We start from the raw sequence: 12,671 nt of genomic DNA, 5'->3' as shown, positions 1-12,671 counted from the left end.
TGTTTTTGTTTTCCACCAAGGATCAACTGATGTTCCCACAGCAACGCGTTGGGAATCAACTAGTTTTAAAAACAAAACTTGCAACGAACCGCGGCCAATTAATTTTCAACTCAGAACGTCCAAAAACGAACCCGCCACGCCGCATCAGTTCAGAATTCAATGGCGCACCTGCCCGCGCGCCCACAGCCCGCCACGAGCTACCAAGCGGCCGCCTGCCCATTTTGGCGTCACGAAACAGAATCGCACTCACACCAGCCTCTGCCTCGTTGGCTCGTTCGCAGACTCAAAATAATTTCAAATCTCCCTCCTAGCTGCCCTGCGGGCAGAAATTTTCAGGAACCGTCTGCCACTTCCTCGCCGCCAATCCCAATTTCCCTTCAAACATTTCGCGCAAATTCCATCCAAAAACGGCAAGAAACACAGATCCGTCCCCTCCCTCCACGCCTCCCCACCCCAGCCAAAAATTCCCCCCCGAAACTCAAATCTTGAATCCTCCTGCCTACTTCTCCGTCCTACTACCTCCGTTACAAATAGCCATGGAGATCCTTGCATCCCATCCCAAGCTCCAACAGAGCCACCTCGCCGCCCAGTACATCACCGAGCCCCAAATCTAAGAGCGGCAGGCAGCTCGTCATACCTGAGATGGCAGTTGACCGCAGCGATAACAAGGAGAACCTGCCGCCTGCAACTGCTCCGTCCTCCGCCGTTGGCCGCCTTCATGGCATAGCTGTCAAGAGTTGCAAGCTGAAGCGGCTCAGCAAGGCGCGGAGGCGGGTGCCGCTCAGGGACATCACCAACCTCTTCGTTGCTGTGGAGTCTGCGGTTCCCGTGTTGCAGCAAGAACTGCCGCAGCCGCCGGAGGTGACCGCGGAGGTCCCCCAGGCGCAGCCGGCCATAAAGAATGGGCTTGCAGCTGGTGGTGCGGCATCGAAGCCGGTCAGATACTCGCTCCGGAAGTGGTTTAGATAGCTTGTTACTGTACAGGATTTGTATTATTCTCATTTTTTCTGTCATTGTCCAATGATTCATTGGACTCGATTCGGTTGGATTAGTTGGTTTCCTCATTTATGTATTCGTCATGATAGGAAATGGGCTGCTGGTATAGAAAATCAAGACGTGAAATTGGTTTTTCATTGATTTTTGGTGTCACGATACTGAATTGGAAACAGGATTTGTGCAGTAACTTATCTTGACAAGGCGGAGTTCGAGATCTGCTTCTCTTCTAGTGTCCCAAAACGAGAGAGAGAGAGAGATCCGCTTCTCCAGGTCTGTCTGCAAAGCCAACACTCTCCGTACTAGCACGGAGGTTAATCTTTTTAGATCATTCCCTGCACTTGTATGGAGGATTGCAGGCCTGTCGAAGGGTTTTCAGTGTCTTGGTTAATTCGCGGACAGTGAAACTACAAAACTCATCTGTGCTACTGCCAGATAAACAGTTGAATGCTGATTGGTCGTAAATCTGGAGCCAATCACGGGCCACTGGAAGATCTTGATAATCTGCTTCGGCAGGACGGCAATCGCCACTGCAGTAGAGAGGCAGGAGAAGGACAGAACGTGCGACTCGCATTCAGTTAGATACAAACATGTACTCTCTCCAGTGACATGAATTTGTATAACAATCTATATAAATTCACGGACGGAGGGAGTATTTATACTTTGATGCTTTAATCTTTTGCTAAATTGTGTTGGCTGTTAATTTGCTTTTATGTTTATTCAGTCATTGCTGATATTTTCAAAATGATAAACGAGATGGTGCTTATGTATGTTCTGTGGGAAACACAATTGATGTTCCCCTCGTGCTTTTCTTCAGAGGAATGGTACTGCATAATTTTAAATATGTAACAAAAAATAAGACATAAAATTGTCCGCAGGTGATCTCTCGTGATTTATTGCTTGAGTAGGATTAAGCAGGTTATCTTGTCTTTGGGGATTTATACAGGCCCTTCGGATGACCACACAGTTCAAGAGCGATATATCTAGATAAATTGATGCATTGATAATCAATGAGAAGCTGGTTTGCTTCTGAAACTGTGCTATGAACTTAAAGCCGTGCCAAGGAGACGTTGTCGGGCTGATGAATAGCCAGTCAACCAGTGACGTGTGTTGTCGACTGTTTTGGTTGAAGTTAGCAGGAGAGCTGCTAAGATTCCATTAAACAAGAAGAGGCCGATGGCCAAAGTTACAAAAATCCAGCAAAGATGAAAAAGAAAAAAGCAGTGCATCTCTTAGAGATACCATAGAGCTAGCTAGGTAGAGGGGATGATGTCATCCTCGCTCTCGCTCCTTGGCGATCGTGATGGCGATCTCCGGGCGACTGGACTTCTCCACAGAGAGATCTCGATTTGTCAGATCTCTTCTAATGGGAAGTCGCTTGGAGATCACTGCACGATCATCGGGAGTGTGTTGGTTGGGGCGGCGGCCCTCGGTGGTGCTTTCGAGATAGATCTGGAGGTCAAAAAGTTGGAGGACCAAAAAGCGGTGGTGGGGGGTGGGGGATCTACACCGACCACGTGTTGTGGTTCAACGGCGATCCTTCCTTTCAAAGGCGGGGTTTTTCAGGTAGTATCTGGTAAGGCCGCTCCCTCTTCATTGTGGTTTTTAGGTTTGAGTCGACCGACACCTAGAAGGATAAGGAAACACCTTGGGGTGGAGAGCGATTCCATAGATTTGAGGGTGAGGTGGCGGAGGGGGAAAGTTGGGGGTTGTGCCTGGGGTTGGTTGATCTGGTCGCTGGTGCAGTGCTTGACTCTGCTAATGGCGGGGAGAGGTAACTACGGCGGTGGTGGTTTTGGGTGGTTTGGTGATAGTAGAGGGCGTGGGATGGATGGAGGTTGGCAGAATTGGTAGGAGGGACATGGCAGGGGTTGGCAAGGCCCGCCGCAGTTCTGGGGCGGAGATTATGCAGGAGGACCGCAGTTCTATCCTTCGGGTGGCCAAGAGATACCGCCCCAGATGCAATTTCAGAACCAGATGCAAGGTACCCTTCAAGGAGGGATACGGCCGCAGGGTAGCTTTCAGGGTCAGTTTACTTTGGCTGGGTCACAACCGTCTTCGGCGGGGGGGACAGACGACGACAATGATGGAGCAGTCATCTCAGAAAAAGGGGGGTGGCTTCAAGCTCTAGAGATACATCGGCGACGGCCAAGATGTCTGATAGTTCCATGTCTTTGGTACAGAATCAGAACCTACCTGCTAAGAAGATGATATGTCAAAAGTGTGATCTTGAGGGGCATGTTATGTAACATCCCAATTTTCAAAACCCTTCATATGCATTGCATATCATGAGCATCATGTCACCCTTGCATTTGATCACTTTCAAAACCCTAAAATTTGCTCAGAAAACCCTTTTGCTCAAACGCCTTTATTTGATTTTGGTCGTTGATCTTGCTCTTGAGTATTTGCATTTTAACTCAATAGGGTATCGTGGTAAAAAAGGATTTAATGCATACATAGAGCTATCCCATAATTGGCTTTTGAAAGTATTTTGAAAAATAATTTGTTTCGATAGCCTAAGGGCCCAAAAGCCATTTTATAGGCAAATGTATTTTTATATATTTTATTTTGAGGAAATTCTTGTTCCAAAAGTTAGATCATATGAAAATATGATTTTACAAATTTTGTTGCATTTTATTTGGAGTGATTTGGAGCTCCGAATCAATTTTGAGGTTCAAAATCAGAAAATAGATAAAAGAAAAGGAAAAACCGAACCGAACAGGTCAAACCGGCCGGACCGGATCGAACCGAACCGGCCCAGCCCGAACCGCCCGGCCACCCTCACTGACCGGTGGACCCCGCGCGTCATCTTCTCCAACTGCCTCCTCCGGAGTCCATGCAGAGCACGCCCCGCGAACTGCCCACGAATCCGTTCCGATTTCTTCGCGCACGAACCACCAAATCCAAAACCCCGCGCGTCATATCGAAGCCCTCGAACTCCTCTACCAATTCCCCCAAACTGCTCGCCCAATTTCGCATCGGTTAGGATTTACTTTCTCGCCAACGTTCTTCACGAACGTCGCCGTTCTTCGCGTTTTGCCGTCGTTCCGGTGAGCTTCCGCCCGCGCCACTCCCCTAGCCTCTCTCCTCTCCCCGTCTCGAACGCCGTGACGCGCTCGCCTTTGCGTTTGGCCGCCGCCGCCGCCTCCGGCCGCCCGTGCCGGCCATCTTCCTCAGCGCCGGCCGCCGCCCGCTCGTCGCGCCACCTCCGGTCGCCGCCTCCGCGCCGCCCGTGCGCCGCCCGCCGTCGCCGCGCCCGCGCTCCGCCCCGCGCCCGTGCGCCGCCCGCGCCCGCCGCCCTCCGCGCGCCGTCCGTGCCCGCGCCACCGCCTGCGCCACCCCGCTCCGCCCGCCGCATCCTGCGCCCCGCGCCGCCGCCCGCGCCCGCGCGCTGCCCCGCGCCGCTCGCTCGCGCCGCCACCGGCCGGAACCCTAGAAACCAGCCAGTCCCGCCATGCCACGTGGCAGGGTTTTTCTTTTTATTTTAATTCGGCCGATTTGGATAATGCAATTTTGCAGAAAAGCCCCTACAACTTCAAAACCCCATATCTTTGAAACCGTTTGTCCAAAATTTACGATCCACACCTTTCTGGAATCGTCACAACGTGTGTAATATTTTGGCACTGTTTAATTTCAGTTTTGAATAACTTAGACAGTAGCTATTTGCAGAATGGTTGAATATGGTTTAAATTTCAAATGAATTGTTTCAAAATAGTTTTGAGCATGTTATTTTTCTGTAAAATTATTTAGACTTGTTCTCTGTCCATTAGGACCAGAAAAGAAGTTATATTGTGTATAATCATGGCATACAAGTTAAATATTGCTCTATGTTACAAAAGCCGCTCAATCTTTTGTTTTAAACTCTATCCATGTTTCATGCATATTTGTTAACTCCTTATTGTTGTATAATCTGTCCAAATCATTTGAAAAACTTTTCAAAACAGAAACAAAACTTTTTACTTTAGAAGTAACCTTCGTTGTGCATCATCATAGCATATGCATCATGGCATGATTTTGTATTGAGTGTTGTGTTTATTGTGTGCATGTTTCTTTTATTTTTAGATTGTGTGGAGTGTATTCCTTGTTGTTGCGAAGAGTGGGAGAACTATCACAACCTTGGACAAGGCAAGTTCACTTTGATCATATCCCATTATTATTGTTGTTTTAAAATACTTACGCATTAGTGTTGTTGGTAGAGATGCATTGATAGGACTATTACTCGTACCTCTATGCTAGCTATAAATCCCAGGTAGTATAGTTTACCCTCGCCATTACCTTGCCACCAAATTGCCATCGATTTTAGTTGAATGCTAGGCTATGGTAGTATCGTGGGGGGAAATAACTACATTATGATATTGTTATGCCTTTGGCTATATGAAATGTTTTTGTTAGATGTAAGGCAAAACAACTAATTCATGAACCATCCTGGGTGGGCTGCTTTGAGGATTTTGAGGATTAGCGGCGTCAGGTCCATTTCTATGGGTCCCTCTGAGTTGAGTTCCCGTGGATTCAGGAATGGATCGTCCATGGACGTCTCTCCCGTGGATTCGGGGAGCGCCTACGTTGCAAATGTGGAATGCCACCTGGGGTAACCGAGACTGGATTAGTTTCCTATTTAGAAGCTTCTAGTACAACCACAATGCTATATGGGCTCTGGCGAGACAAGAGTAAGTTGTATGAACCTAGACCCGAGGAATTGTACTGAGGTAGCCGTGTAGGGGGAGCGTGATTCTCTCGTGGTTTAGGGAATTACCTCTGAAAATCTCGTAATCGATGCCGTTGCTACTCTACCCTGAGGATAGCAAGGGATTAACACGTCGGTTTCTTGTGGGGAATGTGTACAAACTCTCGAGAGCGTCAAAACTAAGTACTTAGCCGTGTCCCCGGCAACGGACATTTTGATCAACTAGATGTGGAGCTGTAAGGAAAGTCTCACTCATTCCAATTTCTTAAATAAAATGAATGGTTTGAACAGGGTAGGAGCACTTGAAGAATCCACTTCAATGTACTCTAGGTTAATAGGAGCATGGGTGTGTCTACCCCGTGTCCATTAGTTAACATTATTATAACATTCCTTTGTAGTAGGGTAATTTATGTTCTGCTTCGACGCAAACAGCCTGAACTCCACCTTGCCAAATACTGCATATACTTGGTAGGTTCTGATATAACTCCTAGTGAATCTTGCCAATACATTCAATGTATTGACCCTAGTGGCTGCATCGTTTAATGATGCAGGAAGCTCCGACGACGAGTAAGATGTACGTTCTACTTGTTTGGGTTACGGGCCTACATTCCAACACGCTCTCACCGTGGTGTTGATGTGCCCTTGTATCTTCCGTTTTCCGCTGTTAAACAGTTGTTTTATTTCCAGCTAACCTGTGAGGTTATGCGAGTTGTAAGTACCTTTTAAATTCTGGATGATTCGTTGTAATATTGAGACCTTTGTTCTATGATATTACATCTTGAAACTGTGTGTGCTAGTGAGTCGATCCAGGGACTAGCACTAAAGCACAGAGATCGAACCCGTATACGGGGGCGGTCGTTTCATGTTAGCAAAGACTGCAAAATAGAAGTTCTATGTCATGTGTGTGGGAAATCTAGTCATGCGTCGAACAAGTGTGTTTGGCCATTCTAGCCAAAGCTTGTGGCTAGATTAGTGGGTTATTTTGTTGATGGTTTAAGTGTCTTTCAGGCTCAGAATTTGAGGAGGGGGAATGAAGGACTTGTGCTTAGTTCTCTAGCAATTCTGGTTGTGGAAAAGGGGTAGTTGACTGCAGATCAGCCGACTGCAGATCGGCCTACTACAGAGCTTGCTGATACTTATCCTTAGAATTGGGAGTGGCAAGTGAAAGATCTGGGCAATGGTAGGATGATGGTATGATTCCCATCTGCAGCAAGGGTTGAGGAAGCCAGATGCTATCCTGCCTTTCTGCTAAAAGGGACAGAAGCTCTAGTTTTAGTCAAAAGATGGTCATCTGAAGCAATTGCTAAAAGAAAGCTTCATTATGTTTGGGTTATGGTGGGTGGTGTTCCTGATGAACTTAGGCACTACTATGGTCTTGGCGAGGTGGGCTCAATGCTGGGCGTTATGGTGGAAGTTGATATGGGCATTTTCAGGACACAAGATATTGTCAGGATTCTTGTGGCAGTGAAGGATGTGAAACTCATTCCACCAGTGGCTGAACTAGCAGTTGAGTTACTTTAGTTTGATATCTTTTTTGAAGTAGAGAAAGTGCTGGAGGGTGGTGGGTACTTTGCTGCTGGTTTGAAAAGTGGTGATGGTGCTTATGATGATCAGCTTGATAAGGATAAGGAGAATGATAGGGGCGCGGGGGGGGGGGGGGGAGAAGAACTTAAATGGGGCTGATGGTGCATCTGATCTTCCAGCTGGCGGTGGCACAATGGACGTGGGAAATGGTGGAGGAGGAGATAAGAAGGTCTCTAACACTGTCATGGCCTTAGGGGCAGCATCATCTGGAGGGGGACTGGGAGACTTTGAGAGAACGGTGCAGTTGGAAGTGGAAAGAAAAGTGGCTCTTATTCTGCAAGTCAGAGAGGAAGCTCCCTTAAGAGAGAGACTCCTACTGAATCAAAGAGGTTTTGCAGTGGGTGTGGCTGTTGAGGCTAGAGGAAACAATGGAACTAGCAACAACTTTTCGGTATTTGAGGACTCTCTTGGTGACAAGGAGCTTGGGGACCAGGATAAGATAAATGCTGAAGTTTTAGAGGAGTCTTTTGCAACTAGAGTTCAAGGTATTCAAAATAGACCTTTGATCCTTCCCACTCTGTCCATTGAAGAGGATGGAGAGATGAATGGCTTGAAGATATCTGATGCTATCAGAGGTTTGTGGTGGTGGGACTGGAATGGATAAGGAGGCTGCTTTGAGGAGAAGTTTGCGGTTGGAAACTCAAGGGGTGGCTGATGATCGTGTGGAAGATAGAGCTGTTCACAACACCAAGTGAAAAATCTGGAAATTCCAAAAGGTACGGCTACAATCCCTTCTGTTTTTTCTTCTTCCATAGATGAGTTGCTTGGGGTAGCGAAACAGTTAGATGTTTGTTTTGGTGAGGAACCTAATGCTGATGTCTCTTCTTTAGCTATTATTAGGCAGTTAGAACAAAGTAGATTAGATATGTATGTTAAACTTAATGCTAAGGCTGTTCCATTTACTCCTCCTGATATAGCATCAGAGCAGATTGTGGCTGCGACTGAATGCTTTCAGGAACTAGTGGAATCAGTAGATGAATTGTCCTTGGATGATGATGATGATGATATGGATTTGTGCCCTAGAGTTTTTCTGAGAAATGAGAGAAAGAAGAAGAAGAATGGCTCACCTGAATGCTTCAGTGTGAAGTCTGCTGCTAAAGTAGGGAGGCGTAGAGCTAAAAAACTGTAATTATGAAGGGTCTTATATGGAATTGTCGTGGAATTGGGGGCTCTCACAAGAGGAAGTTTGTTAGGGAATTGATTAGTGAGCATATATTAGATTTTGTAGGTCCGCAAGAAACTATTAAGGCTGATTTTTCTGCCTCTTTCATGAATTCTATCCAAGGGGAAGCACAGTTTGTTTGGGACTGGTTGCCACCTCAGGGTAGATCAGGGGGGGTTTTATTTGGGATTAGAGCTGTAGAATTTGATTTAATTGACGTAGTTAAAGGGGATTATATTCTTAAGGCTGAAGTCTTCCATAAAGTGAGCCAAACATTATGGTATGTGCTTATTGTATATGGGGATGCTCAACCTGAAGGCAAAGAGAGCTTTTTACTTGAATTAGTTACTTTCTGTAGAAGTTGCCAGGGACGTTACCTTGTTGGTGGGGATTTCAATATTATTAGGAATGCCTATGAAAGAAATAAACCTGGAGGAATAGGTAGATTGACTAATTTGTTTAATGCTGTTATTGAAAGTCTAGATCTGCTTGAATTAGAGTTAGGAAATAGAATGTACACTTGGGCTGATGATCATGAAGATGCTTTGTTTCAATAATTGGATAGATTTTTAATGAGTAATGATTGGGGTGCCCTTTATCCTCTAGCTACAGTGGCAGCACCGAAGAGGGGGATTTCTAATCATGCTCCTCTGTTATTAGATTCTAGGCAGCTAGTGGTTGCTAATCCTCCTTTTAAGTTTGAGCTGTGCTGGCTTTTAAGGGAGGATTTATAGACTCTAGTGTAGGAGGTGTGGAACATTAATGTTGGGGACTTGAGTAGTAATGATGAGTGACAGTTTAGACATAAACCAATGAGGAAAAAGTTGAAGGGTTGGAATTGGAATGTAGAAAGTGCCTATAGAAAGGAGAAGAAAAGATTAGTTGATGCAAATTGATACTATGGATAAAGCTTGCGAAATTGGGTGTTTAAATGCTACTAAGTGGGCACAAAGAGGCCTTCTTAAGCAGATATTGAAAACTATTGTGAGAGAAGATGATGTTAAATGGTGGCAGAGAGCTAGGGACCAGAACTTGTTATTTGGAGATGGAAACACTAAGTTCTTTATGGCCAAAGCAAGTAGTAGAAGGAGGCAAAATAGAATATTGGGTTTAATGGATGGAGATAATTTGATATCCGAGGAGAAAGCTCTCACTAAAGACATAACTGACTTTTATAAGCAGTTATTTGGTGGTGGGGCTGAATCCAACATTTCTATGTCTTTTAATTTTAATAGACTAGTCAGTGCTGATGAAAATAGAATGCTATTGGAAGAGTTCTCTTTGGATGAAATTGAAAATGTAATCTTTTCCATGGAGAAGAACAAGGCGCTAGGGCCAGATGGGTTCCCTGTGGAGTTCTATCAAAGGTTCTGGCACACTGTTAAGTTCTCCATTAAGAGATTGTTTGATGATTTGGTGGTAGGGAAGTTGGATGTAACTAGATTGAACTATGGGGTGGTAACTTTGATTCCTAAGACGCGTGAAGCTGATGTGATTCAAAAATTTCGCCCTATTTGTCTTCTTAATGTTATTTTGAAAGTGTTCGCTAAAGCTGGTAATGGGAGGTTAGCTAGTTTGGCTGATGAGATTATAGACAGTGCTCAGACTGCTTTTATTCAAAATAGATATATCTTAGATGGTGTGGTGATTATTCATGAGATCCTGAATGAGGTCTATAAGTAAGTCTAATAGCTCTAGTATTGTTTTTAAGGTAGACTTTGAGAAGGCTTATGATAAAGTCAACTGGAAATTCCTTAGATCTGTGATGCAACAAAAAGGTTTTTCACAGAACTGGATAAATTGCATGATGAGCTTTGTCAGTGGGGGTAGAGTTGTTGTTAAAGTAAATGACAAGATAAGACCTTTCTTTAAAACTTATCAAGGGGTTTGACAAGGGGACCCTTTGTCTCCTTTTCTTTTTAATTTAGTTGTTGATGCTCTTGCTGATTTATTCATAAGGCTCAACAGCAGGGACTGGTTAAAGGACTTGCTTCACACTTAGTGCCAGGGGGGTGTGCCATTCTGCAATATGCAGATGACGCAATTTTTCTCTTGGGACCTGATTTGGTGACAGCAAGGAATTTAAAGCTCGTGTTGTGCCTCTTTGAGCTGATGTCAGGGCTCAAAATTAACTTCCACAAAAGTGATTTATATTGCTTGGGGGATGCACATAGTTTAGGTGGTAATCTAGAGGAGAACTTTACTTGTAAGAAGGGGGGTTTCCCTTTTAGATACTTGGGGGTGCCTCTTCATTTTAGACGTTTAGCTAATAAAGACTGGAAATCTGTTGAATACAGAGTGGAAGGTAGACTTGCTAGTTGGCAAGGCAAGTTGTTATCTAGTGGTGGTAGGCTGGTTGTCTTAGTTCTATCTCTTTTTTTATACTGTCATTTTTAGAAATGCCTAAGGGTGTAGCTAAGACTTTATATTTTTATAGAGAAAGAATGTTTTGGCAAGAGGGAGATGGAAAGAGGAAAATGCATCTAGTTAATTGGCCAGCAATATGTCAGCCAAAAGATCAGGGGGGGCATAGGGATAGCTGACTTGGATGCTATGAATATTTGTTTGCCGTGCAAATGGATATGGAAGCTTGAAAATTCAAATGGAACTTGGCAAAAAATACTGCGTAGGAAATACTGTAGGGGGAAGCCACTTGCTTCAGTTGCTGCCAGGAGTGGGGATTCCCATTTTTTGTCAGGGATACTGAAAGTACGAGACACATTTCTCAGTTTCTGTAGACGTATGTGAAAGATCGAGTACGTCACAGAGGGGGGGTGAATGTGACTAGTTTTAAGTTTTCTTCAAAAATGAAGACTGAAGACTGAAGACAGTCATAGTGCTTCAACAACAGAGATTTTACTTAGCAATTTTAGAGTAGCAGCGGAATGAAGAAAGATGAACAAGTTAAGCAGTAGCAGTGAAGACAAGAACAGTAAGAACAATTTGTACTTCAACAGAAAGTATGAGATTGAGGAACGATATCACCGGAACACGAAGACACAGGGAATTTGTTTTCCGAAGTTCAGATTGTTGGCACAATCCTACGTCTCCGTTGAGGGGGCTGAGTCACACAAGACTCACGGACACACAAGTCCACCCAATCCTCCTGATCTAAGACCTAAGTCTCGCCCAGTTACTCGTGGTAGATCTTGAGGTGATCTCCTAACCTTCACAGATTGGTTGATGACGAATCACAAGCTTCGATTGCTCTTCAACACTGACTCCTAGCCGTCTAGGTGATGCCAATATGAAAGGGAAACCTTGCCCCTGTATGGGTTTTGATGAATGATGACAACATGGTTGAGGAACTAATGAGTTACCCGGAGTGTTTCAGGTTTTAGTTCCTCAGAAAAGTTGGTTTAACCAGCATCGACGACCCCTAAATTGAAGTACAGGTACTAGCTTGAAGTATGAAGAACTCAGTGAAGAACGGTGAAGAACGTGAAGCGTAGCTTTCTTCATAGGTCTTTCCGTAGCTTTTCGTCACTTGAGTATAGGAACGCCATACTATTAAGTGGGGTTTGAAGTGTGGAGCTGGTTCAGGTGAAACCTATTCTTCATGTTCAGCTTAGGCAAAAACCATTTTCTTTGTGAGTGTTTTTCGTCGGAGTGAAGAATGAAGCATTTCAGGCTTCACAGAAACTTCCGTGTGAAGTCTTCACTCTGATTTCAAATGTGTTTGAAAATCTTTGTCGCTTTACGTGTTGACCATGTAATCTAACCGTTGTGAGACACAGAGATAAAGTGTGAGCTGGAGTCTCACGTATCACTTTATCCAATGGGTCACAACGGCTAGATCGACAGTGGTCAAGGCTATATAAGATGACCCACCCCGAACGGGTTCGGTGGTGATCCCCCAGAGAGTTGTTTTTAAGAACACCTGAGAAAACCCTTAGAGCTGAACTGAGCGTGAAGAATGGGATCCCCTCTCTAGCCAATCACCTGAAGCTTGTTACTCTTAGTGATTGGCATCACCTAGACGGCTAGGAGTCAGTGTTAAAGAGTAATCGAAACTTGTGATTCGCCATCAACTAGTCTGTGAAGGTCCGTAGATCACCTCAAGATCTACCACGAGTAACTGGGCGAGACTTAGGTCTTAGCTCAGAAGGATTGGGTGGACTTGTGTGTCCACGAGTCTTGTGTGACTCAGCCCTCTCAACGGAGATGTAGGATTGTGCCAACAATCTAAACTTCGGAAAACAAATGCCCCGTGTCTTCGTGATCTGGTGATTTCGTTCCTAAATCTCA

At 45.0% G+C, this 12,671-nt stretch overlaps 1 protein-coding gene across 1 annotated transcript; it reads left to right on the top strand.

Annotated features, from left to right (window-relative positions):
- Nucleotides 1-212: 212 nt before the first annotated feature.
- LOC104581549 lies at nucleotides 213-1,179 on the top strand. Its single transcript, XM_010229345.3, has one exon. The coding sequence runs from the start codon at nucleotides 643-645 to the stop codon at nucleotides 967-969; it is 327 nt and encodes a 108-aa protein (XP_010227647.1). The 5' UTR covers nucleotides 213-642; the 3' UTR covers nucleotides 970-1,179.
- The last annotated feature ends 11,492 nt before the right edge of the window (nucleotides 1,180-12,671 follow it).

The sequence above is a fragment of the Brachypodium distachyon genome, chromosome 1, assembly GCF_000005505.3.
Source record: "Brachypodium distachyon strain Bd21 chromosome 1, Brachypodium_distachyon_v3.0, whole genome shotgun sequence".
Lineage (NCBI taxonomy): Eukaryota > Viridiplantae > Streptophyta > Magnoliopsida > Poales > Poaceae > Brachypodium > Brachypodium distachyon.
Note: the sequence above shows the minus strand (reverse complement) of the source record. Positions and strands in the feature narration are given on the sequence as shown.

What these genes read in the sequence shown, in the direction of transcription:
- LOC104581549 (XM_010229345.3), top strand. Translation starts at nt 643, where the DNA reads ATGGCAGTTGACCGCAGCGATAACAAGGAGAACCTGCCGCCTGCAACT.